The sequence below is a fragment of the Lynx rufus genome, unplaced genomic scaffold (genome assembly GCF_022079265.1).
Source record: "Lynx rufus isolate CCGP_SWC_20201006 ecotype Redwood Valley unplaced genomic scaffold, mLynRuf1.p SCAF_1, whole genome shotgun sequence".
Lineage (NCBI taxonomy): Eukaryota > Metazoa > Chordata > Mammalia > Carnivora > Felidae > Lynx > Lynx rufus.
In genome coordinates this window covers 226,124,264-226,145,422 of record NW_025814823.1, presented here as the reverse complement: position 1 = coordinate 226,145,422, position 21,159 = coordinate 226,124,264, and the positions used below count along the sequence as shown (strand labels likewise).

Sequence of the window (21,159 nt, the reverse complement as noted above, 5' to 3'; positions counted from 1 at the left end):
ACGACACCGGAAAAAAGGGTATGGATGCTAAAACAAAAACAGGCCACAGGTTATGGGCATCTGGCTGTCGTGTGCTGACCCCGGGACTAAAATCTAAGTAATAGAATCTGTGAAGTCCTTATTGGTTCTAAAATCTTATAAGGCACAAATCAGATGTTTGGCAAGTGCACATTTAAAATAAAAATGCAGGGGCGCCTGGGGGGCTCAGTAGGTTAAGCGTCCAACTTCAGCTCAGGTCGTGATCTTGTAGTCTGTGGGTCTGAGCCCCGCCTGGGGCTCTGTGCTAACAGCTCAGAGCCTGGAGCCTGCTTTGGATTCTGTGTGTCCCTCTCACTCTGTCCCTCCCCCGCTCACGCTCTTTCTCTCTCTCCCTCTCTCAATAATAAACATAAAAAAAATAAAATAAAAATTCAGAGGATACCTCCCCACACAGCCCTCTTTCAAAGGCTCGCTGCCATCAAAGGTCTCAGTGACCTTCTGCCACGTGGGAGGCTACAAAAATGCCATCTTGGGGCGCCTGGGTGGCTCAGTCGGTTGAGTGTCCGACTTCGGCTCAGGTCATGATCTCGCGGTTTGCGAGTTCGAGCCCCACGTCGGACCCTGTGCTGACAGCTCGGAGCCTGGAGCCTGCTTCGGATTCTGTGTCTCTCCCTCTCGTTTCCCCTCCCATGATCATGCTCTGTCTCTCAACAATAAATAAACATTAAACAAATTTCTTAAAAATGCCATCTTGTCAACATGGTGCCTCCACAGGGCTGGATGTTGAGCAGAGGCTCCCTCATCGCTGTGCTAAGACCTCTGTTACACAGTGGCCAGAGGCTGAAATTTCTGCCCGGCACAAGGCCTCCACAAAAGCGAGTCGAGGGCTCGCTGTAAGAGGAGGCTACAGAACGTTCCTCCGAATCACTCAGTCACCACCTCCAACCTAGCCCAGGGGTGGGGACGGGGGGCAGCGGGGGAGACAGGTCAGGTTATTGGAAACTGCTATGTGCATGCTGGGACTTCTCGAGGAATTGTAAAAGAGAAGAAAAAGAGAAAACAGACCCACTGATTCTAACTCATCCTTGAATTTGCCAACAGGGAGGACAGTAAATCCTATTTATCTGAAAGAAGGAACATGATCACGACATACCTGCTTTCGAGGATAGCTTGTTCGACACAGGATGTCTTCTCTTTTAAGGATAGTTCCAAAGACTGTTGACTGATGACCGATAAAAACTTGAGGATCAATTTGGTGCTTTCGGTTTTCCCTGCCCCACTTTCGCCGCTGCAAAACAAAGTGCACAAGCTTGGGCTTCTAATTACAAGGAGAAACAAACAAACAACCAAAAAAAGAAACGAAACTCAGCGTGACCCACGTCCCTCCAGTTTGTCCACAGAACACCTGTTGGAAGGCGGGAAAACAGAGGTCGAAATGTCGGTCCCACGAGGCAAGCTCAAGGGCAGTGAAAGCTCTGGCCACACCGTTTCTGGCACTTGCAAAGGCCTCTGTGGCGTCGGAGGTAAACGGAACCACCCCCACTAAGTTAAGGTAAGAGGCTGGAAGGCGCCTATCCTTCCAGAGAGGCCCTGAAATGAGCAAGGATCTCTGCTTTGGTCACTCGAGCGTCCCCAGCCATCTCCACAGCGCCTCTGGTGCTGGTGACAGACACTTGGTATTAAGTGCTCGTCACATGAACAGGCACACCAACAACGTCATTCTGGGGAACTGAAAGCAGGCAAATAAATATGCACAAAAATGCAATTATTCGTAAGTATGATTGAAGGGGACAAGGGTACCCCACAGGTACTCGACCCACAGTGAATCATTTTATCATCGCTTTCGCAACAGTCCTACGAGGGAGGCAGCGGCTAAGCGTCCGAGCCAGGATGTGACGCCAGGTCTGGGTCCAACATCCTGCAGAGATCACGCTTTCGTGACAATTAAGGGCCAGGGAACGCAGCAGCACACGGGGAGGGGAGGCCGGTGAGAGAAGTAAACAAGGTTCAAGTTGCACCTTAACGGACCGGCAAACGTGAGTCCCACGGAGAGGAAAGGGAAAGAGCTGGGCACCAGGGCCAGATGAGCTCGGGAAGACCCACGGAGGGGCAGGATTCTGGTTGGGTCAGCTGCACTGAGACCAGAGGCGGCAGAGAGAGAGAGAGAGAGAGCCCCCAGGATCTGGTTTGATGGCTCAGAGCCAACCGCCGGAGACGGGAGACAGACGGCGAAGACTAAGCTCATCACGGTGGCCTGGAAGGAACACGGCTCTGGAGGTAATGCTCCAGAAGGAGCGCAAGGGCTCTCGGGAGATCAGCTGTTGCTGGTGGTCACGTCCCGGACAAGCTCAGCCCCGCCGGATATGGACAAGCAGGCATGGAGACCAGGGATTTAAAAGGAGAAACTCAATTTTGTGTAAGGCACCATGTCCGGTACTTTGGGGAGAACAGAAACAGCCAAAGGCAGGGAACTTATAAGAAAAGTCAACTAAAGGTCTAAGCAACAGAAGAGCAACACCAACAATATATCAAAGCAGCACCTTCGTAACTGCTAAGTGGGCGAGGTACACGGATGAGCTCCACGTGGTCCTGAAAAAGCTGCCCTCGTTGAGTGCCACGATCTGGGAAGTTACGCAAGAGGAATTTTGCTGAAATGGGAAATGATTAACCACACGTAATAAAGGAAAGGGAGTGACTCAGAGATGACAACAGCCACGTCCGGCTGGGTCCCACAGACCCACGGGGAATCTACACTGGTCTAGGCAACTCTCAGTAACACAGTTCCCTCTGCAAGTGACAGGGTAGATCACGGGCTGGTGCGAGGACTCCAGCCGGAGAGACTTCATGTCGAGTGTGCAAAGGGCTCGTGGGGGGCTTTGTGTACACACAAGAGACACCAGGCAGAGACCTCCCCCCTGCTGCAGACAGTACCTGGGAATCCACACCTATCTTGGGACGATAAAGCAAAAGCCAAGAAAATCAGAGAAGGCCCGGCAGGCGTGGCTGAATCCCCAGACCCGAAACTGCCCTGCCCGGTGTTATCTGAGTTGGGACAACTTCGGCTGGGTTTTCTGTTACCAACAACCAGAATCTTGCTAGTACGCACATCTTCACGTCACTGGCACCTGTCTAGACCAGGGTCTGGCACACAGAGGGCATTCAGCAGTCAAGCACTGAATGAATGACATAAACTAAGAGAGTAAAACCGCAAGAAGAGATTTAAGTAATTCTTGGCATTTGAAAAAATATATATATACATCTATCTAGTTGTTGACTCTATTACACACACACACACACACACACACACACACACACACACACACACAGAACTTAAAAAACCAAGTTCTCTAGTTAAAATGTATGAGACAGAAATGATGTCACGTGTTCCCCAAATGCATTTCTTTGTCCTCCATTCTTTGCCCACCACCTGGGTGCCCTCAGGGTTGACACATCTCTAAACAAAATGACACGCAGAATAAAGTCAAGTCTCTTACCTTCCCTTGTGGGGCTGCAAAATGAGCAAGAAGTAAAGCATTCCTGTGTAATGTTCCTGAGATTTGGGGGGCGGGGGGCGCTGTTTGTTACAGCCATTAGCTTACCCTGACAAATATAACATGTTAAAGATTCGATCACAGAGCAGATACGGTTCAAATTCAAGAGCGAGACTTGGTCAAAGAGAAGAAAACCCAAGACTATCACTGCCGTGAACCAGTCATGGATATCGATCTATAGCAATCAGCGGTCACATTTTTTCTCACTCTAGCATACTTTTTTCCAGCACCTTCTTTAAGTACATCTTTTTTGGCACAGAATTAAAGCTTGAAACAAAATAAAACCCCGACTTGAACGGTGCTCTGTGACCACAGTTCTCAAACTTGGCTGCACATCAGAATCACCTAATACACCTCTAACCTGAACCGTAAGGCGTAGAACTCAACTGCCGGTATTTTTTAAAAATTTCCAGGGGCGCCTGGGTGGCTCAGTCGGTGACGCGTCCGACTCTTGGTTTCAGCTCAGGTCATGATCTCCCGGTCTCGTGGGTTTGAGCCCCGTATCGGGCTCTGCGCAGGCGGCATGGAGCCTCCTTGGGATTCTCTGTCTCCCTCTCTCCCTCCCCCTCTCCCACTTGCACTGTCTCTCTCAAAATAAATAAAGTTTAAAAAAAAATTAAAATTAAAAAAAAAATAAAAATTTCCAGAGGATTCTACCATGAGGCCAGGTTTGGGAACTGCTACTCTTGAAAGCAGTTTCACAAAATTCAGAGAGGACCGGAGCAGGAGGGGACAGGTGGGGGCTACCATATACGGAGCCACGGAAGTGTTACCTGAACAAGGCAGAGGGTAAAGGTAACCTGATCACAAGGTGACAGGACTCTCTGCAGGTCATACACCTTTAAGGAACACTCCCCCGCCTCCTCCACTTCTCCCTCCTCCTCCTCCCGCCCCTGCCTGTGACGTGAAAAGTTTACTGAGGGTCAAACCAACGCAATCGTAGCAATGGAGGAAGAGCATCTCTGCAGGTAACTCCTTCCCTCCTTGAACATCTGCGCACCTGCTACGTGTCAGGCTGCACTCAGGGCTCACAAAGCACGGATGCGCGAAATGGCACCGTCTGTCTGTGATCTAGCGGCACGAAGACACCAAGCAAGGAGTCACAAGTGTCCCAGAGGACAGGAAAGTTCAGATTTAGGTGGACGGTAAGGGCTCAGTAAAGACCTTTTTGGGGGGAGCAGGAGGGTCGGGCAGCACACGGATAGGGAGACCAAAAAATGAAAACATGCACAGGAGACAAGTGGGTGAAAATTGAAGGGAGAGCGGGGAGACCCACGGGAGGACCCTGCTCAGTGCCCTGGAGGAAGCAAAAGCAGCCAGCAGGGCCAAAGTCCAGGGGACTGAAGGGAGGACAGTAGGGCCCCACTGAGAGGTCACTGCTGTCCCATCAAGTAGTTCTTTTAATAGAGGGGCGCCCGGGTGGCTCCGCTGGGTAAGTGTCCGACTCTTGATTTCAGCTCAAGTCGTGATCTCACAGGTTTGTGAGTTCGAGCCTTCTGTCAAGCTCTGGGCTGACGGCAGGGAGCCTGCTTGGGATTCTCTCCCCCGCCCCCCTCCTTATTCACTCTTTCTCTAAAGAAACAAACAAACATTAAATAAGGGAGTAGGGTGGTGAGGAAGATCACCAATCATCCCCAATCCAGACATTTTCAAGTTAACCATCATTATTATCTATGCAGCATATAATATACATGCTAAATACATGTGATAGTGTGATTATTTATTATAATATATATTGGGTCCTCATCCTCCTTTCTGACAGAGCTCCTAATACACTTGGAATTTCCTAAATGATGACAGCAATAAAGATGTCATTTGTTATGTTAATGAGGTGACTTTTGGAAAGCACCCAGGTAACCAAAGACTGGGCGGGGCTGGTTGCCAGGAGAGCCAATAACAGAATTAGAAGGTTGGGACTTTCAATTCCTCCCCCCACCACTGGCCTTCGGGGAGGGGAGAGGGGCAAGAGATTGAATTCAATTCCCATAGTCAGTGATTTAATCATTCATGCCTAGGTGATGAAGCTGGCATAGAAATCCACGAAAATGGGGGTGGGAGATGCTGTTCCGGCAGCTTCCGGATTGGTGAACCCTTGGAGGGAAGCCGATGGCCTTTTCCCCAGATCTCATCCTACCCATCTCTTCCAGCTCTTTCTGAGTCATATCCTTTTATAATAAACCGGCAATCCAGTAAGGAAACTGGTTTCCTGAGTTCTGTGAGCCGCTCTAGCAAATCAATCAAACAAAGGAGTGGATCCGTTGGAACCTCCAATCTATAGCCCGGCGAATCAGCAGCAAGGTGACAACTCGGAATTGTGACTGGTACCTGAAGTGGGGGGTGGGGAACACAGAGACGGCAGTCTTGGGGGACTGAGCCCTTAACCTGTGGGATGAGACATCATCTCCAGGTAGACCGTCTCAGAACTGAGTTACTGCTAGGTAATGTGGAGAATACGACAGAACACGTATATTACAGCACAGTGATACCCAGAACGAGGTATCCCTTTCCATCCTTGCGAACCGTAATCACAGAACTAGAAAGCCAAACTTAAGAATACAAGCGAAAGTAATACTTCTCCAAAGAAGACATCCAGACGGCCAACCGACACATGAAAAAATGCTCCACATCACTCATCATCAGGGAAATACAAATCAAAACCACAATGAGATACCACCTCACACCTGTCAGAATGGCTCACATTAACAGCTCAGGCAACAACAGATGTTGGCGAGGATGTGGAGAAAGAGGATCTCTTTTGCGTTGTTGGTGGGAATGCAAGCTGGTGCAGCCGCTCTGGAAAACAGGATGGAGGTTCCTCAAAAAACTAAAAATAGAACTACCCTACGACCCAGTAGTTGCACTACTAGGCATTTATCCAAGGGATACAGGTGTGCTGTTTCGAAGGGGCACACGTGCCCCAATGTTTATAGCCGCATTATCAACAATAGCCAAAGTATGGAAAGAGCCCAAATGTCCATTGGTGGATGAATGGATAAAGAAGATGTGGTATATATATATACAACGGAGTATTACTCGGCAATCAAAAAGAATGAAATCTTGCCATTTGCAACTACGTGGGTGGAACTGGAGGGTATTATGCTAAGTGAAATTAGTCAGAGAAAGACAAAAATCATAGGACTTCATTCCTATGAGGACTTTAAGAGACAAAACAGACGGACGTAAGGGAAGGGAAACAAAAATAATATAAAAACAGGGAGGGGGACAAAACAGAAGAGACTCATAAATATGGAGAACGAACTGAGGGTTGCTGGAGGGGTGGTGGGAGGGGGGATGGGCTAAACGGGTAAGGGGCATAAGGAATCTACTGAAATCATTGCTTCACTATATACTAACTAATTTGGATGTACATCTTAAGAAATAAAAAACAAAGTTAAATCAAAAAAAAAAAAAGAATATAAGCAAAAGTAGAACGCCAAAAAAAAAAAAATCCAAATGAACAGGACCAATTCTAACCTACTGGTTAGCGTCACTGCTTTGTAGTGTGACGGTCTCACTACCTGGGTGCGGAGCCTGGTGTCTTTCTTCCACCACGGGCGGCGTGGTGACTCGTTTCTTCCACCTTGTTCCTTTCTTCTAGCTGCCGTACAACAGTGACTCGTACAGCGATTACAATGTTATTCTACCTCCACGAAAAGCAAACACATCGCTTACACATCCAGTCTTACATTTTTCTCACCAGCCCATGGCAATTACGGTCCTAACCCTTGGTGCCAACATGACTGCTGACACAAACATGGGCTTCAGAGAACACGTGTTCTCCCAGAACCAACATGAGCTTAGCCTGCTGAAAGCGAAACAAAAAACTATGAAAACAACAAAAAAAAAAAAAAAGAAAGAAAGAAAGAAAAGAAAAATAACCCCAAAAACTGATATGGGGGCCTCACAGGCCATAGTAAAAGCTTTGAGAAGTTTTCATAGGCAGAATCAAAGTCACAAGACAGTTTTTTGAGCAGGAGGCGATCATGACCAAGTTCATGGTTTTAAAGAATCGCTCTGTGCAGAGTATGGAGTGTGGTGAATGCATGGAGGGAGGCCAGAGAGGACGCAGGGAGACAGACGTGAGGACAGAAGGGCAGTTAAGAGAGGGGGCGGCGGAGACGAGAAGTGAGCGGCCCCGGGAAAGATGGTGGGGGGTGGGGGTGGAACGACACGGACAGCCCTGGTCAGGAGGGTGGTAAGGGACAGCGACATGCAGGGAAGGACTCCTGAGAGCCCGGGGAGCTTGCCAGGGGGATGATCCTAGTGTTGCCACACAGGCCTGCACAGCTGGCAAAACCCAGGAAGCAGTCTCCGTGAGATCAGGGTGCTTTACTGTGCACGATTTTACCTTAATGGGGGGGCGGGAGGGGGCATGTGGAGGAGAAGAACTTCTAGTTCCAAGAAGGACTTCTTGACCTCAGGCTTGTGACCCGGTGGCATGGAGTCCACCTGCTGAGCATGAGAACAGGAGAGGAGGGACACATGTCTGGGAGAAGCTTCGGATGAATGTAGGACGTGCTCTGAGATGCCCATGAGCCATCTCTGTGATGGGACCTCAGAGGCACTTGGACATACATTTGGAACTCAGAGGAGAAACTTGCGGGGGAGGGGGGAGGGGTCTGAGGCCAGGGAGTCCTGCACACCCGGAGACGGAAAGGTTGGCGGAAGAGGAGCTGGTGGAGGATGACTGGGGAGCCCCAGGGAACAAGGAAGCGACCCACAATGATGGCGCACCATGGAAGGAGTGGGGGAGGTGTGTGGCCTAAGGGCGATACGGAACCAAAGGTGAATATATTTTTTTAAAGGATGGAACGTACTAGAAATGCCAAGGATCCAGTAGAAAAGGAGAAATCAGAGAATCAGGGGCAGGGAGGCCCAAAGACAGAGAGCAAAGCCCACAAGAAAGCAGAGAGGAGGGATTCTGAACCCACATGAAGGAAAGGGCCCCTTGATGTGAACAAGGCCCTTTACCCACCCACACAGGCTAGTCTCCCAGATACCTGCCCTGGTGCCCACAAACTATGGCCCCAGATCCGCTCTGCTGCCTGTTTTTATAAATAAAGTTTTATTGGAACACAGACCAGCTCGTGAGTGTTCTGGTCCTCAAAGGGCAGAGTCGAGTAGTTGTAACAAGACCGACTCACGACGCTTGAAGTATATACTCCTGGCTCCTTGTAGAACACTTTGTGGACACCTGGCAAACATTCTCAGTCCTGTGTGAATCAAATTCTTAATTCACACGATGCTCTCGAGATCCTTGCTTTTGCCAGAGGTCTCAGGCAAGTGTCCACCTACATGGGATTCAGCGCACGGGTCTCCGCAAGCAGGACAAAGCCCTGAACACGTGTCCTGCACCAGCAAGGAGGAGTCCGTTCTAAAATGACACGGGGAGACTGGAGCTCAATCGTGGGTCTACTGCTCACAGCTGAGGCCTCTGGAAAGTCACTTAACAGCACAGAGCCTCAGTGTCCCCACGGAAAGCCTCTTGGGCTTGTCTGGGGATGACGCACACACGTGTCTTTCAATTCCCTTTCCTTGCCTTTCCAACCCCAGCCCTTCGTGTCCCTTAGCAAACCCCACAGCCTCATGGGCTACTTTCCACTTCGTAACTACCCTTGTTGGTCCAAACATCGATGCTTTTACAAGCGCTTCTGTGCCCTTCCTCTCCTTCATACCGGCCATATTCCCACACATTTCTCTGACTCATAACCATACACCCTTTTCTCCATGAAGTACTGACCGAGTTCCTTCCTGAGGACCTACCACCTCCTCTCTGAGCGACCATGGACACATTTCTAGTATAGCTTTTGGTAGCCTATATTGAAATTACTTAGCTCTATCAGTTTCTTCCCATCAGAGGAGAAGTTCCTGAAGGCAACGATTGGATTTTATTTCATTTTTTCTTAATCCCCAAATTCTAGCACAGCAACCTGCCATATTACATGAGCACGAGGCATGCATGCCTCATGCCTAATTCAGGTTGGTGCCTTTTACAAAAATATTTTAATGTTATTTTTTGAGAGAGAGAGAGAGCGAGAGCGAGAGAGAGAGAGAGAGCGCGCACAAGCATGCGCAGGGGAAGGGGCCAAAGAGAGAGAGGGAGACACAGAATCCGAAGCTGACTCCAGGCTCTGAGCCATCAGCACAGAGCCCGATGCAGGACTTGAACTCAGGGACCATGAGATCATGACCTGAGCGGAAGTCAGACACTTAACCGACTGAGCCACCCAGGCGCCCCAGGTTGGTGCCCTTCTAATCCAGGACACAAGTTTTGTTCACTGTTCCAACCCCATCATTTCTAAGTACATCACTAGAAACAGAAAAAGATGGAACACTTAATTATCATTCCAGAATGGAAAAGAAATCGCTCCAGTTTTGGAACACCAAACATGCAAAGGAAGCAAAGGTCCTAAATCCAGCCACTCTGGACACCCCGGTTGAATGCTGGCCCTCTTACCAGACACTTGGACAGTGAGTTTCATGGATGAATCAGGCACAGGCCTGACTTACACGACACACCTGAAAAGGTCATGTATCCTGATAGGCCCTGATAAACTAAACCCTGCCTGTCCAATCAAGGTGTGAGAAACTGAGGTCAACGTAGAATGTACCGGATCAAACAAAATCAAATGCTGATCTTGCCAGCTAGATGAAAAAAACAGAAAAATTCTCAAGTTTCAAACATAGATTGATATTTTAAAAACTATAATAGCATAAGCATTTGCTTAAATGTGCACAAAAAGGCAAAAATTAGAGCTTAGGAGAGGTAACAACCTTCTAAGTAAAACCAACACGAGAGGCTTGGGCTAGAAGCCTGGAGACTCAGCTTGCCACCAAAGAGATGGGGACCTTGGCCAAGGGACCCAGGCTCGTGAAATGAGGGAATAATTGATGTCTGAAGTCCTAATTCCAAACAGGCCTACTTTCTGATTTTAAGGGATCGCATGAGAAAAGGTTTTCAAAGTAGTAAAACACATTGTATCCACCAGGGGGCAGGTCACGCCTGAGGAAATCTACACAGGGCTACATACAGTAACCTGCAATTTGTATTTTTATACTCAATTTTCTGTAAATTCCCACAGCCCCCATCCCCATTAAAAAAAAAAAAAACTGGAGAGATTAAATAAGACACATTTTAATGAGAACTCTATTCTTAAAGACTCCATTTCCTGAGTTAATTTAGATAAATACAGTTACTCCGTTCACATCAGTATTTCACAATGAGAGCTTTCTAGCTGGGATCCACTCACCCTCTACCTCCCCCCTTATTTTAAATACCACAGTCTTGGGCGTGAAAATGCCAACTGCTTTCCGTTTTATTACACACACACACACACACACACGCATGCACACACGCACACATGCACAATGATCTCATTTGATTTTTCACTTTCTTCCTAAGCTACTCTGTCGAGCAAGTAAGTGACAGACAAGGGATCCTCTCATTTTTTTCCAACACAAGTGGGTAACACAGGCCATTATCAGTGGCAAATAGTTAGGTACCTGAGTGTGGAAAACCATTCAATCTTCTTAAAATAGATGTTTTCTTTCTTTCTGTTCATCTTATTAAATTATTTTCTGCAGGCTGAAATGGTGATCTTAAAGTCTAAGTTCTGAGCCTTGCTGAAGTCATCTGGAAGAGGCTTCAAACAATGTGCTTGCAGTCACAGGGCAAGTTCCTTTACTGGCAATGGGACCCTTGAAAGCCCCCCTCCCTTTTTAAAAAAAAATACATTGAATAGTGTCATTCCTTTTTTTAAAAAAATTTTTCTTTAACATTTTATTTATTCTTGAGACAGGGAGAGACAGAGCATGAACAGGGGAGGATCAGAGAGAGGGAGACACAGAATCTGAAACAGGCTTCAGGCTCTGAGCTGTCAGCACAGAGCCCGACGCGGGGCTCAAACCCACGGACCGCGAGATCGTGACCTGAGCTGAAGTCAGCCGCTTGACCGACTGAGCCACCCAGGCACCCCGAATAGCGTCATTTCGATTAGCCGCAAGTCATAACGATTCATATTTGCTCCCCTAACTAAATGGGTAGCCCCTCTACCCAAGTTACTTGCACCGCCCAGGACGTGAGCACCATAAAAGTGATAAAGCCAAGAGAGTGTATCTGCCCGGATGCTTCCCTCGCCCATAAGAGGCAGAGAGTGAGGTCGAACGAGGAAGAGGAAGGCAACGTTCTGCTGTTCTAGTGGCATAAATTCTGACCTGTTACAAAAAGCAAGGACCTGTGCACAAAGCCAATGGGTGAAAACGGTCAGAAGAATACAATCCCTCAAGCAGTTTTCTGCGTGTGGCGCCCGCAAATACCACAGAACAGCCACACGCACCAAAGGGCCGTCGGAAGGTTTCAGTGAGTTGATGCCTGAAAAGTTCCTGCCCGGCGTCCACCTCACAGCCAGCCTTCAAACCCCGTGAGCACATTCATCCCCAAACACACACCGCGTGGGACACTGTGTCTCCCAAACGTCCTCGGCTGGGGGCCCCCCGGTTCCCTTCCCCGTGCCCCTTCGCTCCCCCTTTCCTCCCTACAGGAGCAAGGACGGCTTCCCCGACAGGTGAGCCGGGGGCGGGGGGAGAGGGGGGAGGGCTGGTCAGGGAACTGGCTTCCCGCAGTGATCGTGATCGTGGCCACCGCCGACCTGCCCTGTATCCGGATCAGGGGGTTCCGTCTAATCTGGGGCTGCGGTGTCAGCCAGCCCCACTGGCTGCAAGTCTAAAGGTAACATATGGCTCCCCATCGGTCTCACTCCCGTGGAATCAGAAATCCGGAGGGGGAAAGGAGGGTCTCATTGAACATCTCCTCCAAATCCAAACGGCCTTGCCCTTCCCGCTTGAAATAACAGACTTCTTTAGCCACAAGTTGGGACTAGAAAGTCACCAAAAACAGAAGCCACTATCTTTCACACCAGCCGCTGTGGTACACACACCACAGGTTCTCAGTGACGGCCGTGCCCCGTGAATGCAGCCCTGGAAGCAGGAAAGAATCCAGGCTTCGGTAACTGCACGGAAACCTCACTGGCTGGGAGGCTCAGCACATCTGCTGCGAATATCGTCCCGGGGTGTAATAAGGAATAGAAACATCCAATTGGATGTCCCTAGAGTTGAAGTGATGAGGCCAATCTGAATTAGTTAGTAAAAATTAAGAAATACCTGTCTTAATGTGTATTTTTGAGAGAGAGAGAGAGAGAGAGAGAGCGAGCGTGCACACACGCAGGGGAGGGGGCAGAGAGAGAGAGACAGGGACACAGAATCCGAAGCAGGCTCCAGGCTCCGAGCTGTCGGCACAGAGCCCGACACGGGGCTCGAACTCACGAACCGTGAGACCATGACCTGAGCTGAAGTCGGACGCTTAACCGACTGAGCCACCCAGGCGCCTCAAGAAATATGTTTAAGGAAATGTACTCTGTTGCTTTTTGAGACAGTTCCTAGTGATCGGTTGTGACAGTGGGTCTTTTGGTAGTTTAAGAAATGAGTACAACTTGGCTGAAACAGAGACGTCCAGACCCTATTCCGTTGCCAGAAAAAGGGAAATAAACACGTCCTTCCATCATTCCCTCAGCACACACACGGCAAGCGCCTTTTCTGTCGCGAATTCAAAGGTACACTTCAGGAACACCCAGTGCAAAATCATTAAAGTTCTTCAATTTGGGCAATGCTGTGCAACCTTATCAAATCAGACAAAGAAAGATTTCTTGCTCAAATATACATTCTCACTCTAGCATACCTGTCACTTCTTAAATTTGAAAGAATTACGCGTTTTCTTAAATGTATAAAAGGACCATGCCACAATGGAATAAACCAAAGAATGATTAAGGCAAGTAGTGAAAAAAAAAAAAAAAAGAAAAAGAAAAAGAAGGGAGTAATTCTTCTGAGGCCCAGAGTGAACAACTTTGGTACATCTTGCTTTTTTGTTTCTAAGTGAGCTTGGGTCTTTTGAAGGCCGTAGGGATCAAGCCACTCAAAAGAGAAAACTCCACCGGAGAAACTGAGGCACCTAGTAGACCTGTTTCTCGTGAACGTTCTGAGCAGGTTTCGTGCTCTGGGGGCCGGCGGAGGCACCAGCTCTCCGGGGGGTCCCCTTTCCGTCCCTCCGCCTCCGGCCTCACGGGGGACGGGTTACCTGATGAGGACACACTGGTTGTCGTGGCGCTTCCACAGGCAGCGGTAGCACTCGTTGGCGACGGCGAAGACGTGGGGGGGCAGCTCCCCCAGGTGGCATTTGCTGTAGCGCTCCATGGTGGCACGCTCATACAGGCCAGCGATGGTCTTGTAGGGGTTCACGGAGGCAATGATGGAGCCGATGTAGGTCTGCAAGCACACGGGAGGGGGAGACAGAGGAACGCCAGGTTATACGGGGCGCTGGGGGGCCGGGGGGTGCGCGCTGGGCAGAGACAGAAGAGTCTGGATGCGGCTCCGTGCTGGTCCACACTCGGAAGGGGAGGGCGGCCACAACTCCCCAAAGCCCCCCGTCCTGGGCTTTCCCGGAAGCCACCTGAGGGTCCGTGAAGGGGAAAGACGGGGTTCCCCTCCGCACGCGTTTCCTAGACGCCTCTGGGATAAAACCTTGGCATCCTGTACAGACAAAGGGAGCCATTTCAAAGAGGACTCACAGTGAAAGGCAAACCGGAGGCCCAAATCCCTGCTCCCCTGTCCCAGGCACAGAGGACTGTCCACTCCCATCTTCTTTCCCATTGGGTGTCTATCAGGAAACAGCGGGGTTAAAGAACTAGAGAGACGCCGAGGGGCTGGGGGAGAGGGGAATGGAGAGTTACTGTTGAATGGGCGCAGAGTTTCTGTTTGAGATAGTAAGAAGATTCTAGAGACAGACAGAGGTTATAGTCACACAGCATTGCAAATGCATTTAAAGCACTGAATTGTTCACTTGAAAACAGTCGACATGGGGGTGCCTGGGTGGCTCAGTTGGTTAAGCGTCCGACTTTGGCTCAGGTCACGATCTCACGGTTCGTGGGTTCAAGCCCCGCGTCGGGCTCTGTGCTGATAGCTCGGAGCCTGGAGCCTGCTTCGGATTCTGTGTCTCCCTCTCTCTCTGCCCCTCCACTGTTTGCGCTCTGTCTCTCTCTCAAAAATAAACATTAAAAAAAAATTTTTTTTAAAAAGGCTTTTTTTAAAAGTCAAAATGGTAAATTGTATGTCATGCATATTTAACCATACCTTTTTAAAATGTTTATTTAGAGAGAGCGAGCGAGCATATGCGTGCATGAGTTGGGGGTGCAGAGAGGGAGAGAGAGAATCCCAAGCAGGCTCCGTGCTGTCAGCACAGAGCCCGACGCGGAGCTCGATCACACGAACCGCGAGACCACGTCCTGGGCCAAGATCAAGGGTGGGTCACTTAACTGCCCGAGCCACCCAGGGACCCCTTAACGGTAACTTTTAAAAACCAAGATCGTTTTGAAAATACTGGTGCTGAATAAGTGATCTTGGACTTAGATGCCGGACAATCTTAACCCTTCTGGAACAAAACCCAAGCTAGAAATGAATCAAGCTCTTCAGAGCAGCAAAGCCGAGGCCACGATCATTAAAATGTGAGGCCTGCTGGGGCGTCTGGGTGGCGCAGTCGGTTAAGCGTCCGACTTCAGCCAGGTCACGATCTCACGGTCCGTGAGTTCGAGCCCCGCGTCGGGCTCTGGGCTGATGGCTCAGAGCCTGGAGCCTGTTTCCGATTCTGTGTCTCCCTCTCTCTCTGCCCCTCCCCCGTTCATGCTCTGTCTCTCTCTGTCCCCAAAAAAATAAATAAACGTTGGAAAGAAAAAAAAAAAAAAAGTTTAAAATGTGAGGCCTGCTGCCTCCTTCAGGTGCACAAAACCGTCCGCCTGTACTCCCGCCAGAAACGCTAACGGAGTGCGGTTATCGGGCTTCCCGGCCCAGACACGGCTGAAGCAGCAGACAGAGGGGTAGAAGCAGACCCCAGTCACCACCACTACCTTTTACGGAGCACGGGCCCTGTGCCAAGTGCTTCGTGGAGCCTTCGGGGCTGCACGGGAGCCTCCAAAATTCCTGCGGTGAAGCCTTGACCCCTAACACCTCGGAAGGGGACCGCGCTTGGAGCGAAGGCCTCTAAAGAGATGATGAAACTGAAACGAAGCTGTTAGGGCAGGTCCTATCCAACGGGACTGGCATCCTGTCAGGAGGAAAGCTGCATGCTCAAAGAAACACCAGATGTGTGTGCACAGACAAAGACCATGTGAGGACACAGAAGGCAGCTGTCTGCAGGCCGAGGAAGGAGCCCTCGGGAGAAGCCAGCCCTGCCAACACCTTGACCTAGGACCTCCAGCCCCCAGAACGGTGAGAAGATCAGTGTCCGTTGAAGCCGCCCCCTCAGTGATACTTTGTTGGGACCTCCGGAGCCGACCACCACACGGGGCCCCTGTAACACTCACCAGGGCCCAAAGAGTTCCGCAGCATTACTACTCCCATTTTTCAGATGCGGAAACTGAGGCACGGGGAAACAACGGCACGTTCGCCTATGCAGTCAGTACGCGGTAGAAAGCAAACCAATTTGCAGAAACGTCTTATATCCCTTGGCAGGGCACGGCAGTGCAGCAAGGAAAGGAAAAGCAAGCGACACTAGACAGAAGGTGCGACCCTCCCGAGAGCGTCTGTACCACACGTGACGCTGCAGCATTTAGCCATCATCCACTTTCAGCGCGCCTGCCACGAGCACGCAGCACGGTATCATATGCTCCGCGGAACTGTTTCCCAACGTAAGGAGGTTTCCAATATGTTTCGGAAACATTTTGAACCAAAAAAGGTTAAAAAACATAAAAGAATTATTACCGTATGACCAACTCCTAGATATAGACCCCAAAGAATTAAAAACAGGCTCTCCGACAAATAATAGCATTTTTCGCACTTACCTAACAGTGGAAACCACCCGAGTGCCAACGATCAGAGGGGCCGGTACACGAGAGAAGGTACGTCCATACAACGGACTATTATTCAGCCACACAAAGGAATAAAGTACTGACACGTGTTACAATGGAGAACATCGCAAATACCACACTAAGTTAAAGAAGTCAGACCTGAAAGTTCACGTATCCAGAAGAACAATGGGGAACACGGAAAACATTACACCAAGTTGGAGAAGTCAGACCTGAAAGTTCACGTATCCAGAAGAGGTAAATCCATAAAGACAGACGATTGGTGGTAGTTACTACGGGCAGGGGGAGGAGGCCAGAAGTAGGGGGTGACTGCTTAGTGGGTCTAAGGTTCCGTTCAGGGTGATGAAAATATTTTAGAACTAGACAGGGAGGCTGGCTGTACAAGAACTGTGGGTGTACGAAATACCACCGAATCGTATACTCTAAAGTGGTTCCTTTTCAGTTATGACAATTTCACCTCAATTAACAGAGAAGACATAGCACGTTAATGGGTGAATGTTCAGGTCTTTGGAAACCTCAACTCTCTAGAAAGCCCATCTTCCCCTGTCAGAGCACTGTGGGCAAGACTTGGCCATACAGACGGGACTGCTTTCTCCTCTGCGGAAGGAAAGTCTCATAAACATATTTTTTATGCTTATTTTGAGAGACAGCGTGTGAGCATGCAAGCACGGGGTGGGGGGAGAGAGGAAAGAGAGAGAGAGAGACAGAAAGAGACAGAGAGAGAGAGAGAATCCCAAGCAGGCTCTGAACTATCAGTGCAGAGCCCGACTTGGGGCTCGAACTCACAAACCGTGAGATCATGACCGGATCCAAAACCAAGAGACGGTCAACTGAGTGAGCCACCCGGGTGCCCAAGCCTCCTACTTCTAAAGGACAACAGAGAACGACTCGGTTCTCTGGAGGATGCCATATGTCTTCCGTCAATGCTCTGACCACAGGCACTGGTGCCTTCCTTCATGTCAACTGTTTGCAGAGGTAAAGCGGGCAGGCAGACGGTGTCGAGGCTCTGGGTGTCTTAGCCCCTTCCACTACGTTGTCTAAAATGTCAGAGCTGTTTCTACCTTTTGGTAGCGGAATGATGATTTTTAAGCATATTTTTTAAAGTTCGTTTATTTTGAAGTACTTTCTACACCCAATGTGGGGCTCAAACTCATGACCCCCAGATCAAGAGTCACATGCTCTTCCGACTGAGCCAGCCAGGTGCCCTGACTACTCTGCATCTGGAAATCTCAAAACTTCATTTTTCTGTGAGATATGTTCTTACTTTTTTCCTCCGTTGGCAGAAATCAAGACACTAACGGCTTCCCTCTTAAAACAGCTCAGCAGGCACACGCTGCAATACTCTTTCTCAATTACAAGTAAAATATAAAAGCCACACAGTATCAAACTGCACATTAAATTAATATTAGGATATTAACCCGTTAACAAGACACTTTTTAAAGAATGATCCGGGGGCGCCTGGGTGGCTCAGTCGGTTAAGTGGCCGACTTCGGCTCAGGTCGTGATCTCGCGGTCCGTGACTTCGAGCCCCGCGTCGGGCTCTGTGCTGACAGCTCGGAGCCTGGAGCCTGTTTCAGATTCTGTGTCTCCCTCTCTCTGCCCCTTCCCCGTTCATGCCCTGTCTCTCTCTGTCTCAAAATCAATAAACGTTAAAAAAAAAAAAAAAAAAAAAAAGAATGATACGCCCTGGGGCGCCTGACTGTTACTCTTGAGCTCAGGATTCTGAGTTCAAGCCCCATGGTGGGTGTAGGGCCTACCTAAAAACAGAAATAACACAAAAACAAATTGAAAAATGATATGCCCAGCCCACGTCTTGAAAATTTTGCACACCCTGCTTGTGTTTGAACGATTGTTAGAAAATTTTAAGGTGAGTCTTTTCTTTTTACATTTATTTACTTTGAGAGAGCAGGGTGGGGGAGAAGAGAGAAAGGGGAGAGAGAGAATCCCTTGGTCAGCACAGAGCCTGACGCGGGGCTCGAACTCACGAACTGTGTGTGAGATCGTGACTGAGCCGAAATCAACAGTCGGAGGCTCAACTGACTGAGCCGCCCAGGCGTCCCTCCACGAGCCTTTCTTGAAGAAAGTATCGATTTACTCATTCAGGGTATCATAACCTTTTTTACAAACGCTTTACTTTGAAAGTGATCCTCTTGGTCACAATCTCGTAGGCCCGCTGTCCCCTCCTGGTTGGGCCACCCCAATGGTCATGCAGTATCACTTAAGAGATCACTCATCCCGGAAGTGTGGATGACACGGTTTTTGTACGGGGGCAGGGAATCCAAGGGCATTAGAAGCTTGTTAGCAGCAGATCAAGTTGGAACATTCCAAATGGTCTTAGGCCTGCTTTTAAGTAACTCGCATTGCAGTCTGTAAAGTGTTTCAGAACAGTGTGGTTGGTAGCTAAGACATCCCCATCCCCCAACCCGCAGCGATTCTAGAGGGGAAGGGAAGCCAGGCACTCTGAACAAGCATTTGTGCAACAGAAAAGCGGTCTGCAGAACTGGCAAATACTCCATCGGTGGTCACGCACGGCGGACCCACTAATGCATCATGACATCCTCCCCACCGAGCACAATCACTGCCACACGGCTGCAGCACACTTTTCCCGAAACAATATTGATCTCCGTGTCTGATTTTCACAGCAAGATGCGGAAACACGTCCCTCGTCTTTCAATCTAGTGAACTGCCATCGAGAAAACTGGTCCTGGGGCACCTGGGTGGCTCGGCTGGTTACGTGTCCAACTCTTGGTTTCAGCTCGGGTCATGATCTCACGGTTCGTGGGTTCGAGCCTCGCATCGGGCTCCATGCTGGCAGCGTGGAACCTGCTTGGGATTCTCTGTCTCTCTCTCTCTCTCTCTCTCTCCTCCCACCTCGCCCACTGCTTGCTCACTTTCTCAAAATAAATAAGTAAACTTTATTTAAAAAAAAGAAAGAAAAAGAAAATGTGGTTCTTTATTACACATTCTTGAGAAATTAGAAGTTCCACATAAATATTACAAAAAATAGACTTTCATCCCTTTACACAAGAATGCCTGATTTTTTCCACGTTGATGGAATACTTCTGGAAGCCTATATAGCACGTGCCTTTGTGTTCCCAAGCCCAGGTAAGCGAACCTAATTTACTCTTTTAAGGATTTTTGGCCTTTTTCCGTCTCTCAGCCTATGAAAACGATGCCCGCACCGAATGAGGCAGACACAGTCTTACGTGTCTAACTAACCCCGCCCCGGATCGGAGCTCCCCACTACTTCTCCCACTGCGGCCTCTCGACCTTGCCACGCGCCCCACGTAGCACCAGTTGAGGGTGGCTCCAAATCTCAAGGGCGTCTCCTTCCGAAACTGCTGTTCATCCGGTTCCTCCACGAGAGGAGCGGCTGAAGGTGCTGGGAGGGTCTGCGCTCTTTGCAGACAGATCGTTTTGCTGTACAGGCGATGGAAGCCACCAAGCCAGGCTTTTATTTTACTCTGCACGGCACACACCACACACTGCGGGAAATGAGACACACATTCAAAACGATGTGCATTTCGACCGCTGAAACCTTTCACCATCCAAGTAAGCGAGGAGCCCCTTGGCAGCTACGTGTCCTTAACTATGTGACAATGCTTCACACCCCATGCACACATCTGTATCATTAAACCAGATGAAGGGTTGAATTCCTCTGTCCCCACAATGTTCAGGACCCTTCTTGATGGGCGCAGAGAGAGCACTTAAGGCTAAAATTGCTGCATCTGATTTCAAAAGATCAAGCATCTGTTGGCACATGGCTATATTCCAACAGGACTCTAAGAATGCAGGCACTCCTGTTGGGCCCCTTCCACTTTGTGGTTGAGGCTTCCAGCATATAAAACACATAATCTACGAGGAAGGGGAGAGGAGGGGACGGGAGGGGAGGGGAGGGGAGGGGAGAAAGAGAAAGAAAGAAAGAAAGAAAGAAAGAAAGAAAGAAAGAAAGAAAGAAAGAAAAGAAAAGAAAAGAAAGACAGAAAGAAAGAAAGAAAATCCCTATAGTTTAGACCATGTTAAATAATCTAAGCAAAGAGAGCTAAGCTACACACATTCATAACAGGTCTTGAATGTCTTCCAGATTTTCCTTAAATGCATGTTCTCCAAGCACTTTCTTGTTCTCTTTGCTGTACTCCTGAGGGAAGAATGGGTTTTCAAACTTTGCATTCTACAGAGCATATAAGAAATACTACCCAGTAGCTAAAAGGTGTCAGCAACCCAAGCATCCACCAATGGATGAATGGATAAGCAAACTGTGATACACACATACACTGGAGTATTATGCAGCCTTCAAAAAGGAAGGAAATTTCTGACACACACAACATGGACGTTCCGCTAAGTGAAATAAATCAGTCACCAAAGGACGACTATCGTGGGATTCCACTGAAACGAGGTACCTAGAGTAGTCAACTTCGTAGAAACAGAAAGGAGAGAGGCAGTTGCCGTGGGCTGACGAGTGGGGAATGTGGAAGTTAATGGGAACAGAGTTCCAGTCTTCGAAGTTGCAAGCATTCTAAAAGATTCAAAACAATGTGCAAATACTTAACGCTACTGAAGTATACACTTTCAAATGGTCAGGATGACAAAGTTTATGTGTATTTGATGGCAACTAAACATTTTAAAAATTAAAAAGATACGAGAATTTTGGTGCTGATAGAATACGTTAATCTCTTTTTTATAGTATCAGGGAGCGATCTGAAAACAAGCACAGAATTAAG

General features: G+C 48.9%; 1 protein-coding gene across 1 annotated transcript in view; it reads right to left on the bottom strand.

Moving 5' to 3' along the window:
• MYO10 (myosin X) overlaps window positions 1–21,159 on the bottom strand; it is a 227,601-nt gene that overhangs the window by 96,872 nt on the left and 109,570 nt on the right. Inside the window, exons 4-5 of the mRNA XM_047093899.1 lie at window positions 13,660–13,847; window positions 1,133–1,267 (exon numbers count right to left, since the gene is read on the bottom strand). Coding sequence (XP_046949855.1) covers window positions 1,133–1,267; window positions 13,660–13,847 — 323 coding nt within the window. The remainder of the gene's footprint in view (window positions 1–1,132; window positions 1,268–13,659; window positions 13,848–21,159) is intronic.